We start from the raw sequence: 17,737 nt of genomic DNA, 5'->3' as shown, positions 1-17,737 counted from the left end.
CCAAAGAAAGATTTAAAGAGGGGCTGGAGGGTTATTTTTTCCCCCTCCAACTCCAAGCCGGAGGCAAAAGAACCAACACGGTACTCAATTGAGTGACTGAACTCGGGCGCAAATGACTCACTTTTGGGTTGATGCCTGCCACAAAGCAACGTCTGACTCTTCAATAGCTGGTCTACTGAGCTTCTTGATCCTTTCTCTTCTCTGGTAATTATCCCGAAATTTTGACGTAAAGGTACTGGAAAGTGTAAAGTGTTTGCTCAGGTTCACATTTTGCAGAGTCGAGGCCTGACCCACCAGAAGGCGGGGTGCTGCCTTACCAGTGACATGGCACTGTACATTTTTTTAAGACCCAACTGTTTGCAACGCTATTGCTGCCAGTATTGTGATTACCATGACTTCTGTAGAGTTATTCTGTCATTATTTTACAAGCCTTTATATGAACAAGGTAAGTGGCATTATCTATTTGATTAGAAGAATTTCTGTAATTTGTTCAGCCTGTGGCATGATATGCCATTCAAACGAGGGGTAATTGTGCCCACCAAATCCAGAGTGCCCCTCGCTCAGAGCACGTGAGACTCTCCGTTTTCCACTGTAAACCGCACTGTCTGCCCCTCCACCCAAATCGGGCACCTGCGCTTGCGTGCATCGTCACTGGTCCCGGCCCCAGCCCCTGCTTGCTCACCTATGGCAACCTGCCTCAGGTTCCCCGGTCAAAGCCACCGCTGCGAGTGATTCTTTTCTCTTCTTTGAAGCCTAATATCCTTCTTCACCTTGGGTTCCTTCACAGACGTCATTCTTCTACTAGGTTTATCGATTTTGTACATGACCAGTCATCCATTCTTCCAACAGAATGGAAATGCTGAGCAGCCATGGATGCCCTACTTGCTAAACTGGGCGCCCAGGCGATGAACATGGCCATACGGTCAGGCATAGCTCTCACCTCGACCTATGCCTTTTCCCAATGTTCACGTCTCATGAAGACTGTGGATGACAAGGCTGTTCGCTCAGAGTTGAAGAAGCTTCAGAAAATACTAGACAGCAAGATCAAGGTGTGTGCTATGTACCCATGTCAGTAATATCTCAACTCCACTAACACCGTTTCCAGGTCGTCTCTCCTGCCATAGATCTCGTTGAGTTCAAGTCAGTTCTCTCACCCCATTTCACTCTCACTTTCTCCAGCTGATCATCATCTAGATCCGGACGAGGAAATGCCTTCTTAGAGTCAGCCCTTCCTCTAGCAAAGGGACTTCACCAGGATATCGTCGCTCTTGGTCATCGAGTAGAACAGGCCGCTGAAGCAGCGGAGGCACCCAAAGGCCCTTTGCGAAGCAGCATCGATGGCGAACAGCAACTTGCCGAACTCAAGGCCATCATTGGCGATATGAAGGACCTCATGGCTCGAATCGACAGGGATATTCCACTCCTGCACATGGCTATCACCGCCTCCGGAGAAAGTCTCAGCTCAAAGATGGGCCCCAATACCTCGCCGTCCAGGCTTCTTCAAGCCGGCATGTTCCTCACATTTGGAGACACCCAGTATGCCGCCGATCCGTCCAGACCGGTCCAGATAGGGCCGGCATTTACGCTCTCAATATATATGTTGTTTGTGGGCCACGCCGCAACAAACCCCAAAGAGCAATCCTCAAACCCGCACCATCCTCCTGCCACTCCTCAGAAGCCGACACGCAGTCTTTCAGGAACTCCAGCAGACCCCTACGGATTCGAAGAGGGCGAAAGGAAGCCAGTGTGGCAGGAAGTCATTCACAAGGCCAGGGTCCGACTTTGCCGAACACCAGCGGATCATGTCTTCGACGCAAACAAAGGTTATCGGCCTGAACAGACCAAAAGACAAAACTTCAGGGAATCTCATCTCTTCGGGTCGTCTGGTCCCATGGGACAGCATATTGAATACGCGTATCACTTGGAGATCATCGAGGATCTAGACGATGGTCGAGTTCACGACGACTTGGACGCACACGCGGCGCCATATGACGACATCAACAATGCAGGCATACGCGAGTCCATTCCGATTCATCAAATCGCCAAAATCTTCTATGCCGATACCGGCAGGATCCTGAATATCGGCAGTGACGGTGGCGACAACAACCCGGTTCTTTTGTTGAAACGAGATGCCCTTGCGAAGCCGCCAATGCAGATGCAAGAAGAGATGATGGCATACGAAGACGGCGATGCTTCCAAGACGGTTTCTGAAGCTGGGAGTGTATTTGGCGAGGAAGATGAGCAGGACGATATCGACCGCCAGCTTCGAGAAGAAAGTGCCGCCCTCGAAGTTCTGGAGGAGCTGCCTAAATCACCGACCGCCCCATCTCGCAGACAATTCCCAAGTCATCTGGACCCCGAATGGATCGCTATGGAGGTCTTTGAAGAGGACGACATTGACGATAGCGACACGGAGGACGAGGAGCTTGCGGAAGAGGGCGGTAAGCTACTGGTAGAACCATCATCCACGTCTGCCGCAGCGTCACCGAGTCCCAACTCTCGACGTGCAAGATCGTCATTGGACCCGAGGCTTGTGGCCCAAATTCAAGATATGTCTCTGCAGTCGTCGCCCTCTGCGAGGGACCTCCGCACACCTCCGCGACCTTACGCCCGGGACTTGACGCATCGCTCAATGGATAACACCGATTCGTTTGTGCAAAGATCGCCTTTTGGCGCGGTCACCACATCGTTGTCACTCTTGGAGATGCTCATTAGATTGACGAGCTTGCAAGAGTTTCAGCAAGCCTCACACTTGACGATTCATGACCACATTCTTACATTCTTTCTGGAGGAAACGTCCACCACTGGACTAAAAGGAGAAGAACAATTGAGGGCTAGAACAGAGGCCAAGAGGCGTGTTGGCTTTGATCCATACACTGATACCCCATCTAGATGATAGACTCGATATAACTACAAAGTACATGAAATCATGACCAAACAAATCTTCAGACTGTAGTTCTTTGATGAGACTCGGTGAGACTCGGTGAACAGGAATGGCAGTATGTAAACCGTCATTAGCGCCGCACTGTCCAGATTAGATAAGGTACATGCCTGCATCTCCAGCTGCTAAAACAGCACTTGGAGGGAAATGCGCACCGCCACATGAGACCCCTGATGATGGACAGTGGCGTTGACTCCCGTTGCCCACCCGTTGCTGGGGAGAGTTATGTCATTGGTAAACGTGGTAAACGGTACCTACTGTCTTCACTCCCATGCACATCAAAGCACAACTTGGCATCGCGCACACATCCCATTTACACGTCTCCCATTTTTGGACGCGACAAATCATTTTGACATAAATACAACTACTGCAGACCCCCTCGAAACAACATATTCGTCTCGCCGAGTATCGCTCTTCATGAGTCTCTTATGAAGTTCGTACAGCCCACATTCGCTTGTTTTTTTCTGGCAAATCTCCACGAAGCCCGACGTCGCTAACCCCTCTTCCCGCCATAACAGAAAGCCTGGCGCCGACTTCTCCTTTCGCCCTCGAAACAACATTACTGCGGAAGGGAAACCCGAATTCTCCAAATCGCCGCGCAAGGAACCGACGCAGTCAACAAACATCTACAAAGAAACGCCGCGGCTTGTGTGTACAGTCATGGTCAACCAACGCAACCCGGTCAAGGGTCCTTTGCGCCCAATCAATCCCAACGAGGATGCGCAACCCTCCAGCAGTCGCGACCTCCCCAAGATGGCAACGCCTGTGAAGGAAGCTCGCGGTGCTCCGAGGGGCTCTTCGCGACCCGACAGCCGCGATGCTTCTTCCTTCGACCCCGACTCACTTACCTCGAGATTCGACGCCATGCGCGTGTCCACCACACCCAAGAGCAAGCCACCGCAAGCTGTTACTAACATGTCTGCGCGACGCATGCCGCTTCAACAGCGCTCAGAAAGCCCCCCTTTGGTGGCAGAGGTCTCTAGTCCCGAGCTCGTCGAGATCTCTGGCGCTGATTTCAGACAACCACCAAGGCCCAGGTCCAAGGATAACGAAACCAGCCAGCTGGATCACTCGTTGCTGCACTCTGATGCGCTGGAGTCGTTCTTCTCAGATGTCAAGCGCCACGACCCTTTCCATCCCTCGTCCTCTCCACAGCCAGTATTTGGTCATCCGACCAAGATGATGTCCTCTCTTAAGCAGAAGGCGGCAGGCATCTTTAACGATCGGAGGTCAAGGCCAGAGCACCACAGACCTCAACATGTTTCTGTACCCGCCGTACCCTTCTATCAAGACCAGAAGCCGGCGCCTCCTGCCCTCTACAGCTCCATTGGCCCCGACGCGAACCCTGCCACCTTCAGACCAGTTGGAAATTTTGGTGATTCCGAGTTCTACACGGATCCTGCAAAGGCTTCGGCCGACTTGAAGGCTCTTCTGGAGGGTGGCATGGAAGACGAAGAGGAAGAGCAGGAAAAGCAAGACACAGAGGAAGATGGCAAAGATGGCAGCATGGAGGGTCTTAAGGTGAAACTCCTTCCTCACCAAGTCGAAGGTGTCGAATGGATGAGGGGCCGCGAACTGGGCCCCGTCAAGAGAGGCAAGGTCCCCAAGGGCGGCATTCTGGCAGATGACATGGGTCTCGGCAAGACTCTCCAAACCATCGCCCTCATCTTGAGCAACCAGAAGCCTGAGAAGGGCGAGAAGGCGTACAAGAAGCACTTCGACGGCATCGAAAAGACGACGCTTGTTGTTGCCCCCCTCGCTTTGATCAGGCAGTGGGAGTCTGAGATCAAGGAGAAGGTCGCGAAGACTCACGGACTCAAGGTTTGCGTTCACCACGGACCTCAACGCACCAAGCGGTATAAGGATCTCGCGCTTTACGATGTCGTCGTGACCACCTACCAAGTCTTGGTCTCCGAATGGGGTCACTCGTCAGAAGACGAGAAAGGCGTCAAGGCAGGATGCTTCGGTCTTCACTGGTGGCGCGTTGTTCTCGACGAGGCGCACACCATCAAGAACAGAAATGCCAAGTCGACAAAGGCATGCTATGCTCTACGATCAGAGTATCGCTGGTGTCTCTCGGGAACGCCAATGCAGAACAACTTGGAGGAGCTGCAATCACTCATCAAGTTTTTGAGAATCAAGCCCTATGATGACCTCAAGGAGTGGAAGGAGCAGATTGAGAAGCCCTTGAAGAACGGCAAAGGTCATGTTGCCATCCGTCGTCTTCACAGTATCCTGAGGTGTTTCATGAAGCGTCGTACCAAAGACATCCTTAAGGAGGCTGGTGCGCTCAACCCTGGTGGCAAGCCAACCAAGGAAGGCGAGAAGTCCACCACCGGCTTCAAGGTCACAGAGCGCAAGGTCGTCACTGTAGCCACGGCATTTTCTCCCGCAGAGCGCCGCTTTTACGATAGACTCGAAGCCCGCGCTGATGAGAGCATTGAGAAGATGTTGAAGGGCAAGGTTGACTACGCCAATGCTTTGGTGTTGCTCCTTCGCCTCCGACAAGCTTGCAACCACCCGAAACTAGTTGAAGGAAAGCTTGACAAGGACAAGGACGCGCTTTCCACAGGCGCAGCGCCAAAGAATGCTCCAGACATCGATTCGCTTGCCGATATGTTCGGTGTCATGGGCATTGCCGCCAAGACTTGCGGTATCTGCGGGCGTAACTTGCCTAAGGACTCGGTCAACAGCGATAGAGATACATGCCAAGAGTGCTACGATGACCTGGCCTACTTCAAAGAGCACGAGACGCCAAAGAGGAAGAAGCCGAAGCAGAAGAAGATGAAGGTGAAGAAGGTCGTCGAGCAGAGTCTGATGGCAGATCCTGAAGACGAGAGCCCACAGAAGCCCAAGTCTCGTCGACCCCGCAACCGGAACGTCGTCGTTGACAGTGACGACGAAGAGGCCGATGCCACCTGGCTTGTTCCCGAAGACCAGCAAGGCCAGCTTCGCCTGGGCAAGGCTGGTGGCGAGGAGGACGAAAATGCCGAGGGCGGCGGTGATTGGATCGGCTCTGATGACTCGCGTCACGACTCCGAGAATGAAGACGACGGCAGTCAGCTCGATAGCTTCGTTGTAAAGGACGACGGAGTCAAGCACGAGCAGGACGTGGACGACAGCTTTGCATCTGACGACAGCCTTCCTTCAATAGCAGCGATAGCATCGCAGGTCGACGCCAAGTACAGATCATCGCAAGCGTCCCAAGACGAGTCCGAGTCCGATTCATCAGAAGAAGACACCGGCGTTGACGAGTCAGAAGTCGACTCTGACAACGACACCAGATACAAGCCGCGAGGCCAGGTGTCCCAGATTCTGGCCTCCGCAAAGATCCGCCAGATGATGAAGCTGCTGCACAAGGAGGCCGACGACCACAAGTTCATCGTCTTTTCGCAGTTCACGTCCATGATGGACCTCATCGAGCCCTTCTTCCGCAAGGAAGGGTTCAAGTTCACTCGCTACGACGGCAGCATGAAGAATGACGAGCGCGAAGCCAGCTTGCACCGCCTGCGTAACGACAAGAACACACGCATTCTGCTCTGCAGTCTCAAGTGCGGTAGCTTGGGTCTCAACCTGACGGCCGCCACCCGCGTCATCATCCTCGAACCGTTCTGGAACCCCGTAAGTCTGAGCGTTCACCACATTCCGCCAAAGCCTTCGCTAACCCTTCCGCTCCCCAGTTCGTCGAGGAACAGGCTATCGACCGCGTTCATCGCCTCACGCAGACGGTCGACGTGGTCGTCTACAAGCTCACCGTCGAGAAGACGGTCGAGGAGCGCATCCTGCAGCTGCAGGAGAAGAAGCGCCTGCTCGCCGAGACGGCCATCGAGGGCGGCATGAAGAAGGACGCCTTCAAGCTCGGCTTCAAGGAGATTATGGACCTCTTCCGCCGCGACGACCACCACACCAACCCCGCCAACCACCACGACAACTACGTCGACCAGTCGCGCGCGGCCTCGGCCCACAGCAGCAGGCAGGTCTCCCCCGAGGCGGGCTTGTTGCAGGGCAAGGCCGCCCGCAAGGCGCCCAAGAGGTCGGAGCACGAGACGTTCGGCCGGCGGTGGTAAACGTTCTGGCCCGGGGCTTTGGTTGCTTGGCTTGCCGAGTTGCATTTTCATTGTCAGATGACGACGTATTGGTTTGACGGTATGATGAAAAGTAGATTATGGGAGGTTTCATGCTTGATCACGGGGATGGAGTATCTCATGAAAAGACAAGCCTGTTTTGTTATTGTATACGGGTAGTTGGCTGAGCAAGACCCCTGCCTAGTATTGGCGTAGATGGTGTTTGGTTTTCAGGTATTGACGATTAGATATGATGTGAAGACAAAGTTATTTCAACCTCTGCTGAGAGCCATGACTTATGGCGATGATTGTTCAACTGGGACGCCTTGACGAGAAAAACAAAACGGCGGCGAAAGAGTTTCCCTCACATGGCAGTTGTGATGAAGATTTCATGGGCAAGTTGTGAACGATTATGGTACATTTGTGTGTGCATATTATGTATTCCTCAGGCCCCTTTTCCTCTGGTTTGCCTTCTTCCTCGTGTCCTGTCAACAAACTGCCGTAGCGGGTATGAGTGAGGCCTCTAGGGACTTTGCGAGATACATCCGTCTCCCTCCTTGAATGCCAAAAAAATGCCACCCCCAAGAAAGATAACAGTCAACCTCGCTAGCATCAAGAAAAAAATGAATGTAGTCGTTAACAATCAGAGATCCTGCCCTCTACAAACTGTCAACTGGTCGGTCACCCTCCAAGTTCTAGTAAACACCGCTCTGACGGTAATAGTCGGCCGCGGGAGGAGCACTGGGACCATCAGCGGCAGCACCCGGGGGGGCGTATGCTCTGTACTGGGGCTGCGTCCCCTGGCTCGGCAGTCCTTGTCTGGCGTCGTAGGCCGGACCGCCGGGCTGCAGAGGCGGCGGAGACAGTACTTCGGATCTGCCAGGGCCCGGAACCGGCGGGGCTGCCCCGGTCGGCACGGGTGGAGGCGCCTGCGTCGGCGCGTTATTGTAGTTCTCCTGCCCGTGAGCTCCTGGCGGTTGGTAGCTTTGGTACTGAGGCTGCTGCGGCGCTGACGGCTGGGACGGCTGGGGCGGTTTTGTGGAGGGCGCGGAGGGCGCAGACGGTGCGGACGGCTGGAACGACGACGGAGGCGGCGCGGTCACGGTGGAGTTTCCTACGACTGGGCTCGAAGTGTTGTTATTGTACGGATCATCCTGAGAATAGACAGACGAGGTGTACGTCGCTGCTGAGCTCGGGTTATGGGTCGCGATGGGCGAATCGTATACAGAGGTAGCCAGCTCCTGAGCGCCGTACGTGCTCTGGGGTCGCTGGTTAGGAGGCTGCGAGTAAGCAGTGTAAGCGTTGGCTGGAGGAGGAGGCGAAGTGTTGATCGGTGCCGGGGCCTTTCCTGTAGAAGGGACACGGGGACGGTGTTCACGCTGGGGATACTGCTGGTTTTGCGCGGGAGGCAGACCACCTGCTGACGGCACCTCAGCACCAGCTACGTAGAACGGAGCTGGTGTGGCTTGTGCCGGACGCTGGAAGTTCGGCGAGGGCGTGGACTGGGGGTATTGTGGTTGTTCTATATACGACTAGTCAAACTCGATGCTCTGGGAATGGCAATCAAGGTAGTTCACCTTGTGGTGCAGGAGTATAGTATCTCTGATCCTGCTGCTGGGGAGGTCCTTGGGGAGGACCTTGGGGAGGACCCTGGGGAGGGTATCCTCCCGCTACTGGTCCGCCCGGGTACCCGCCAGCGCCCGGTCTCATGGCGTATTGGTGGTAGCTGGGTTGGGGAGGGTGTGACATGGAAGACTCGAGCAACGCCTCGTAGTCCCGGCGGGCCTTGATGAATTTCTCGTTCAACTGAGTAAAGTCATCTGTGACGTGTTAGCCCAGGTGTATTTGGCGAATGAAGTGGACGACTTACCCTTTTTCTGCGAATACTTCTCGATAAGCTTGATCAGCTTCGGCCGGATCGCCAACGTCTGGTGGTAAAGCTTCTGTGTGCTGCGTCAGTCTTTGTCGTCTACAGGGCGTTCCGTTCGTGTCTTACAGAAATCTCCTCATTATCCTCTTCTCTCGGCGCCGTGTTGGACGTGCTCAAGAGAGTAAGCAGCTTCTCGACGTTCTTGATTTCAGCGAAAACCTCGGCCTCCATCTGGGCCTCACGCGCAAGCTCGTCGGGGGTCGGGTCCGTAAGCTTCTCAACGTAGTTGAGGGGGAAGATACCGGTCTTGCCCTTGAGCGATCCACGCCACCAATCCTTGTAAACAGACTCCAGCACCGCGATAACGTCGCCCTTCTTGAACTCCAACTCACCCGGTTCGGACGGGACGAAGTCGTATAGGGCGCGCACTCTCGAGACGGTAGCGGCTGTAGTGCCGGCTGGCACGGGTGTGGATTGGGTCTGGGGCTGGGCTGCTTGGGCAGAGGATCCGGGGGCGGCGGCGGCGGCGGCAGACGATGATGAGGCGGCGGCCGGCTCCGCTGCCTTTTTCTTCCGCTCCTCGTCCTGCAAAGACAAAGTCAAGGCCATCTGCAGCTCATCCTCTTCCTTCTGGCGATCCAAATCGGTCAAGCCAGTCTTCTGGGGAGCCGAGGGAGCCTGTATGGCGGGGTTGGTTTGCTTGAGTCTGAAGTAAGCGTCGTACATGATGCCGAGGTCTGCATCCTTGCTAAACATGTCGGACCATTCCTTCATGCGCTCGAGGATCTTGGCCTTGACTTGGTTATGAGTGTTGCGATCGTTGGCGAGTTTGAGGAGGGCGTCGGTAAAAGCTCTGCTGGAGAGCTCACGGTGCATGTTCTTGCCGCAGTTTTGGCTGAGAGCGTTTGCGAGCTGGGCGGCGAGCGATGAGGTCAGCTACGGTGCTGGACAGTGTAGCGATCAAGGGCAGCGGGAGACTCACCTCGAGGGTATACAGCTGGACATTGGCGTTGCGGTGCGCCAGGCGCTTGATCATGGCTTGTACGACCTCCTTGGGGCCATTCTGATCGCTGCCCACGCGGTCGCAAACTTCGATAATGGCTCCCCAGTCCTCCGAGGTCAGGTTCTCATCGGTCGCCTTGGCTACATGACACCAGACACAAGTTAGCGAAGTGACCAAAAGTTGGAGGCAGAAGCAGATTCAAGGAAGGTGACGCACCGACGCCCTCGTCAAAGGGACCAGCAGCGGCAGCTCGAAACATAGTGGGAAGAAGCTGTGAGCTGCTGGAGATGCTCTACAGTGATCGGTGGATGAACGGTTGTATCGAAATAGCCAGTAGGGTATTCGGCGTTTCGTGCCAAGCTTCTCGGCGGCGAGGCAACAGCTTCGAAGTATCTCACGGTGGTGATGGTGAGTCGTGACGCAGAGCAAAAAGTATGGAAGGTGGTGTTGGGTTGAGGAGAGGTTTAGCCAGTTCAGGTAGGTTTGTCAGGTAAAGAACTTAAGGTATTGGACGGGAGCCTGGTCGAGCGAAACAGAAACAGCCTTGCTAGGGCGGCGGGGACAGTCCGGTTGGGATCCGTATTTCGAAGGGTACGACAAGGAAGGCGAACGTTCAGGTAGATTGGTCACTCAGATTGTTCAGTAATGTGTACGTAAGGTCGCCTGGCGATGCGATGGATGGGTTCATCAACGAGGCAAGTAGGTATGTAAGGCGCAGGTTAAGGTAAGGCAGGCATGATCACTGGTAAGGTCAGGTATGTAACTATGGGGGGGCGGACGGACCGACAGACGGACATGGACGTCGATAGACGGATGGGCTTAGGCTTGGGCGGGAGAGAAAGCAGGTGCCAGGCCTGCTACGCTAGGTAGGTACGGTAAGGTATGAGGTCAGCCAGGCACCTACCACCTAACCAACTGAGGTGAGGTACCAAGGTAACCCAAAGACTGTTCGTTGGGTGCCTCTGAGGTGGAGGAGCAGAGAGGTGAATACGGGAGCTGGCGACATCGACCCCAATGTATCTTTTCATACTGCAACATGCAGACAGTGACTTGCAACGTCCCGCGGACAGGTGCAGGGCCCACGCAAGCCCACTAAAAGAAGGACCCGTCGTCATCATCACCAACCCGCAAGGTAGGGGCTGAGTGTGGTTTCGCCCACGAATTACGCGGACAGCCGTAACTGCGACTGCGCACCGCCACGTCTGTGGACTGCCTGCTTTCTCGCTCCCGTCTCCGTCTCCGCCTCCACCAATCTGGAAGCCGGCAATTTGATGAAAGTTGGGATACGTAAACGCACTCGTGGGCATGGGCGAACCGACTGCAACACTAATAACTGAAGGGCAAGAAGATCAATCTATCGAGTTTATTTCGCCGTGGCTTTTTGCTCTCTTTTTTTTCGTTCTTAATTCCCTTAGAGTTCCTGCCCCGCAGTCGGTTCCGCCCCAGAATAATCCAGCCCCATCACCAAAAATAGCACAGATATCTTGACTCCATCATCAAACCCAAGCTTCAATACTCTGTATACTATGTATTGCGCTGCCCATTTCACAGCATCTCAACAAGCAGGATAGCCTAATCTCGAGGTAGGCAGGCAGGTACGTCAGCCATGCATGCGCCACATGCTCGCAGGTGCGGGGAACGGGACAACGCCGACGGGATTGACAACTGGAAACGTCAAGCCACATCCAACCGCTTGGCACCCCTGGTCCATCAGTGTCCGTCTCTACCTTACCTCACACTAGGTAAAGTAGGTAATGTGACACTCCTCGAGAACAAGCTTACTTATCTCGTCATCCATGCGTACGCCGTGACGACGAGCACCATGCCGACTCCACGTTGAGAACAAGGTTGGGTTCTGTGCTCTTCCAATGGCACGGCATGGAGCTTGCCGTATGAAAACAGTCTCTGCCTAGGCTAGCTTCTACACGTACGCCAACATTAGATGAAGCGTATTGCAACAAGACACCATTCCCATGCCGGTAGATGCTCCAATGAAAGATGAACATTGCGTCTTGCTCGCTGATGCCTAAACTATGCAAATTCTTGTCGAGTTCCGTCCTCTTCAAAGTGGCGATGCTGTTTCATACACTCTGTATGTGTACATGTCAGTCTTTGTACATTCTCTATCATATCTGTAGTCCGTAATCCGTAATTCCAACTCCGGTGTTCTCTACCGGCACTTCCAAAACCTTGATCAACCAGTCCGCTAAACGCCAGAATTCCTTATTCGCCCAGCCGTGATATATATGTAATGGTGAAAACGCCTTTAGCAAGAATCCTCACTTCTTGCTCCAGGGCTGCAGCGCCCAATCGTCGGGCCTCACCGGCTTGTTCAACCATAGACCAAAGCTCGGGCATTGTGTCTTCGTATGCTTCCTTTCGCGTGCTACCGTGTCTCCCTTGGCAAGACGCACACAACCCACCAAACCACGTGCTGTCTACCATCCGCGTCGGCTGATGCCGCGTGGCTCGAAATCACCGCGGCTTCCCGAACCAGATCCAACGTGGCCGCCTCCCCTGCCCTCCTCCAAGCTTCGACGCGACTGCGCGTCCATCTCGGACATGTCGAAAAGGAGAGGCTCATCGTCCGCAAGATCATTCTCTCCGCGTCCATACCTGCCTATGGACCCTGTGAAGCTTCCCCTCGAAGATTGAGGAGGCGTCTGACCACGTCCACCTGTCGCCGCCATACCAGCATACCGGCGCCTGCCAAAGGGTGAGCTCGATGGTGCAACAGCCATCAGTCCTCCGGGGGGCTTAGACCCTTCGGACGATCCCTGTTGAATCATGTCTGTAGAGCCAGAAGACTGAATGTCAACAGCCGGCCGAAGTGACGTTCCCTCTCGTCTGGACGCTGACTCGGCTTCCGTTTGTCTACCCAGCAGCATACTAAGCGTTGGAGGTTCGCGGTCTTCGGCACCTAGACTGATGCTACGGTTCGCCGCGAATGCGAGATCCCCATCGTCATCGTCTGCCAGTGCTCGGTTCTGCTGCGCAACAGAACTTGACCGCCTCGGGTGTGTGCCAATCCTCGGGGAGATCGGAATGTCGATGGCTGTTGTGCCATCTTGAGTGATGGTGTCTTCTCTGTTGATTTGAGTGTTCTCTGCGCTGGTGTTGCCACGCTCACTTCGTGGCTGGCTTGTGTTGTAGTTGATGATGGAGTTCTCGCTCAGGCGTGAAGGCACTGCGGGTGTATGAGGAGTATGAGGGGAGAGCGGCTTTCCAGGCGAGGACGACACTGAGACCGAGGCTGGGGCGGCCATGCTAGGAACGTTCGACAGCTGTCTGCTAGACGAGCTTGATGACCTATGCATCTGTATTGACGAGGTCATGGAATCCGTGAGAGCATTGTTAGACTCCTTCATCATGTGGAACCTGGACAGCTGGGCAACGGTTCTGTTCGTTGCCAACTCGCCCTTCTTACTGGGCTCGAAGCTTTTCAGCGTCTTCTTGCTATCCAGCGCCTTCAGAAACTCGGAAATCTGGTCATCGTCTGTTTGCAGAGACCCGGAGCTTCCGCCTCCTCCTGCCTCGGCAAGAAGGCCAGATCCAGGCTGTGCCACGGAAGACGACAGGCTTTGACGTCCACTGCTTCCTTGCTCGTCATCACCTGTCCTGCTGGGCCCGCCATAAGACAGCTTTCCCTTGCGGTGAGTGAAGCTGCTACTGTAGCGGCTCGTCGACGAAGGCCTAGGCGAGCCCACAACCGGTGCGTCGCCGCCGGGTGGGGGACCGCCTCGTAAGGAAGCAGGCATACCGACAGTCAGCGACCGGCGGTTTCGCGGTTGAGTGAGTGCGTTTAGTGCCGCAGCTCTAGACGCCGGGGAAGCTGGCGAGTCTGAGTCCAAAGTCCGAGGAACGGGAGACCCAGACAGGGAACCGGCCTTGAACGGTTGGAACGAGACAGAAGGCCGCCGACCCGTGCTACTGAACCCCTTGACTGACGGTCTTGCAGCCAGACCAGGAACGGGCAATGAGTTGGGCGGGTTTGGTTCCGTATGAGTAGGGGTAGCATCCGGTGGTGAGCTCGTATCTGAGCCAGGAGGACGTACGGCTTTCAAGGCTGATATGGGGCTAGTGCCCAAAGGACCGTCGCCGTGAAACGTTGAAAGGCTGCCATACGTTTGATGGATTTCCGACAGATGTCGGCTATGCCTGTGGGACGGGAGCGAGCCGACCTCTGGATCGATCCTCCTGGTTTCTGTTCTTTGTGGCAGGGATGGCTTGAAAAAGTTCTCATCGACGCCCATAAAACGCGAGCTCAAGAGCGATTCAGCGTCGTCTACTCGAAAGTTGCACTCGTTCCTGTACGTTACGGTGGCATAAAACCTACCGACGGGTACCTCCAAGTCGCCAAACACGTAGTCGGTCACCACGTCAGGCCGGCCATCGTACAACGGATGTCTTAGCCGGTCCAACCCGTCCGTCTCCGGCTCTGCGGTCCGAATGCGACATTGTGGCTCTAGTGAAGGGTGGATGCCTTTGTTCAGAGAATGCTGGGAGAACTTCCAGACGGGGAGGATTCTTGCCGCGGCATATAGGGATCGGAAAAATACGATGCTCTTCTTGTAAATGGTGGGCAGTGTTGGGCCGAAGTCATCGAGATCATTCGTGGGAATCGTCTTTAGTTCGATGCGCCATCTTTCCAGAATCACCTCTGTATTCCTCTTTGTAGGCATGGGACGACCGTCGTCGCTCGAATCGGACGAGTTCAAGGCCTCCATTGCATCCCATCTCTTTCCATTTTCATCGACAATGACCAAGCTCTGGCTGGGAGTTAGGCGTGAAGTGTCGAGGTATGTCTCAATGATCAGGGGCGGCGGCTTGTTCTCGAAGCTGCCGCAATTCCTCCAGAGGCGGAGCTCGTCCTTGAAATCGTCGAATTCTTCGGTCTCGATTTGGAACTGGAGAAGCGCAAAAAGTCAGCGTTCCGTCGTGGGTGCAGGTGGACGCGCCCCTCGTGAGACTTACCCATTTGTTCAGCTTTTTGCTTCCGGATCCACGAGTTGTGTATGTAGGTTTGAGATTGATACGCGATTGAAGGACCACCGACGCAGCTTTGGTGTGGAAGTTCTGCTACTGTTAGCCTTCATCCAGGGAAGCCACTCAGCGCCATCTCGCCAGCATACCTGGATAATTTGGTCCAATTTCTTAACGGCATCAGCGGGAGGACCAGCGCCCGAGGGACTCTCGAGTGTTGGCGAGCCCGCGACAGCAGTATCACGGGCGGAGGCTCCAGACGAGGCTCTGGCACGAGCACCCAGTATTCCTTCTCTCGGATTGTTCGTTCGGGAGGGGTTTGTTTGGGGGGAGGAAGCGGGGGATGAGACCCGCGGGGCGGGTCGGGCTTGTTGATGCATTTTGTCAGGGGTTGCGGCCCCAAAGGGCGGGAGAAATGGACGTAGATCTGTGTAGCGGGCGGAAGGCAAGCTGGGCGTCGAGGTAACGATGGAAGTGCGATGCGAGTGCGCAGGGCAGTTCTATGCGGGGTGCGGGAGGGTATTCTCGGGGTCGATGTCGGAGTGGTACCGAACCTGCTTATCCATCCTTCATGGCAACTAGGAGTCGTCGAGTTGAGTTGAAATCACTTGGGAGGCTCAATCCAGAAGCGCAGACGGACGAGTGGAGGGGAAGTGGGATGCGATGCGGCGGATGGTCTTTGGCGGGACGTGGACCCTTTGGTTTGGGAGAAGGCGGCGCGGCGAGGTAGGCAACGGCGGGCAGGGCAACGGCAACGTCAACGTCGGGGACTTGCGGCAACCGGGAATGCAGAAACGAGTCGACTGTTGGGTTGTTCGAGTGCCGCACGAGCAGGCCAAGGGGCGCCAGGTAGACGGGAGAGAGTAGAGAGCTGCAGGGCGGAAGATGGAGCTATCTTAGGCGGCCGTGGCTTTCGACTATGGCTTTCGGTTGCCTGAGGTAAGCTTGGTCTTGGTCGGGTGCTTCGATCGCTTCGCAGGAAACAGGGACCCTCCTCCAAAGAAGTTCCTCCGACAAGAAACAACAACAGCAACCAACTGCAAGAGCGTTGTTCAGAGATGAGCGACGATGGCTCGGCAGAAAGAAATGAGAGGACAATGGGCGATGATGGCAGTTGTCGAGTCGGGGGTTATCGGCGCCGGTGTCATCCGCTCAATGGATTGAGAGCCTCGTGATCGTGTCGAGGTACCTTTCCGTCATCGAGTCACCTGGGGGCCTGGGGGTTCAAGCGAGTACCGAAGATGAAGCAAGGGCGGTGTGCTCTAGAGGTTCGTGGCGAGCCGGGAATGCAAAGGATGGCAAACAAGAAACAGTCAAAGATCAGATGGTATATGCTAGGCCGGAAAGGAGGAAGAAGAGAGGTCGAGAGGTCGAGAGGTGAGTAAGGTAAGGCGAGGTAGACAGGTAGAGGTACGAAGTTAGGTAGAGTTGACAGAGAAACGGTCCAAGGCGGGCCGAATCAGACGCAGGACTAGAAAGACGCAAGGACAAGAATTGATGATGCAAAGACGGTGAGAATTGGGGGAGGAGTTGCAGTGAGGGGGAAGCAGAGGTGATGAATTCCCATCAACCGGTAAGTTGCATATATCCCAAGTCAGAACAGAAGGAATAGATGGAAAAGGGATGATGGGAAGGGGAACGAGAATGAGAAGAAGAGAGAAAGAGCAGTAAGTTGAGTGACGGGAGCAACAAGAGGCAAGACGGATGACATGGATGTCTCTGGGTTCCTGGAGCTGGACAAGGTTCATTCAGGACGAGACGGGGGGGAGCAACAGGAGCAGTTAGCAGCCTGCAGCGGCAGCGTATCCGTGAGGTAAGGTAGACCACGGTAGACCACGGTAGACCACGGACCATCGTATGGGAATACTTTAATGAAGCGTGCCCTGCAAGTGTACGAATATACAAGTGCTGAGGTGAAGGGCGACGACGCGGTGGTGGAGTTCTTGGAGAGGGAGGTGCAGCTGCGATGCGGTGCGGTGCGGGTGCATGGATTGGCAGTACTCCGTACGATTGGGGATGATGGGACGGTACTTTGGTACGTACCTCTTTCTCTCTGTCTGAGGTGTCCCGGTTGTGTCCTCCAGGGCTGTCTGTCGCCTTTCTCTGGGGAAATGGCAGCAGGAAGCAGGGGTTGGCTGCCAGCTGCGATCGCTCTTTCCTTCTGCATCTATTGCTTGCTTGTTGCTGAGATGCGCCCTCATGAAATACCTTACCTCACTTCATCATACCTACCTAATACACTTCGAGAGTACGTCCCAAGAGGAACCGGCTGCCTGCCCTGCGCAAAGGCTACATCATACCAACACCCGACTCTAACATGTCCCCAAAGTACCGGCATCCAAGAGCCGTTCGTCACGACAGCACTACCTCGCCATGCCATGCCATGCCATACCTCGTCTCGTCTCGCCTCACTCTGAGTGCTTATTTCCTCATGTTCAGTTGGTCCGGTTGGCCCTCACGTCTATCTCGACCAAGCATCCCTTTCCGGACCAAGCCGCAGCGCCATCGATCCAGGGCGCGCTTCACGAATACACCAGGTACTCCACGGTTATTATTCCAGTCGAATACTCAGGCAGTAACAACGGATAACAACAGCAGCACCAGAGCTCATAGCAGCAGGGATAGGCATAGAGGCAGCAAGACGTACGGAGTAGTCGCGAGGAAAAGATAACCGTGGAGGACTGCAATGTCGACTGCAACATGCAACACCGTGACCTCCGTCGGCGACCCGTTGGCGTCACAGTGGATTCCCTGCTCCAGTTCTCACCACAGAGCATCCAACTCCCACTTGTCAGGGCCCACCCATCCCTCGATCTCGACCTCGACATCCAAGACACTCTGCAGAGTACCTTACCCCAACAATGAAGCACAATCCA

At 54.9% G+C, this 17,737-nt stretch overlaps 3 protein-coding genes across 3 annotated transcripts; 1 reads left to right on the top strand and 2 right to left on the bottom strand.

The window, feature by feature from the left end:
- Nucleotides 1-869: 869 nt before the first annotated feature.
- On the top strand, nt 870-7,008 carry CkaCkLH20_06403 (putative SNF2 family domain-containing protein; the record flags this gene model as incomplete). Its single annotated transcript, XM_038889120.1, has 5 exons — nt 870-1,049; nt 1,106-1,140; nt 1,195-2,649; nt 3,460-6,562; nt 6,622-7,008. The coding sequence occupies 5 exons, from the start codon at nt 870-872 to the stop codon at nt 7,006-7,008; spliced, it is 5,160 nt and encodes a 1,719-aa protein (XP_038745418.1).
- A 692-nt stretch (nt 7,009-7,700) lies between these two features.
- On the bottom strand, nt 7,701-10,137 carry CkaCkLH20_06402 (VHS domain-containing protein; the record flags this gene model as incomplete). Its single annotated transcript, XM_038889119.1, has 6 exons — nt 7,701-8,527; nt 8,583-8,825; nt 8,876-8,948; nt 9,002-9,811; nt 9,858-10,018; nt 10,095-10,137. 6 exons carry the CDS (start codon nt 10,135-10,137, stop codon nt 7,701-7,703), a joined length of 2,157 nt encoding a protein of 718 aa, XP_038745417.1.
- A 2,179-nt stretch (nt 10,138-12,316) lies between these two features.
- Nucleotides 12,317-15,241, bottom strand: CkaCkLH20_06401 (uncharacterized protein; the record flags this gene model as incomplete). Its single annotated transcript, XM_038889118.1, has 3 exons — nt 12,317-14,785; nt 14,853-14,954; nt 15,011-15,241. 3 exons carry the CDS (start codon nt 15,239-15,241, stop codon nt 12,317-12,319), a joined length of 2,802 nt encoding a protein of 933 aa, XP_038745416.1.
- Between the last annotated feature and the right edge of the window lie 2,496 nt (nt 15,242-17,737).

This window comes from Colletotrichum karsti, assembly GCF_011947395.1.
Source record: "Colletotrichum karsti strain CkLH20 chromosome Unknown Scaffold19, whole genome shotgun sequence".
NCBI classification, from domain to species: Eukaryota; Fungi; Ascomycota; class Sordariomycetes; order Glomerellales; family Glomerellaceae; genus Colletotrichum; species Colletotrichum karsti.
Note: the sequence above shows the minus strand (reverse complement) of the source record. Positions and strands in the feature narration are given on the sequence as shown.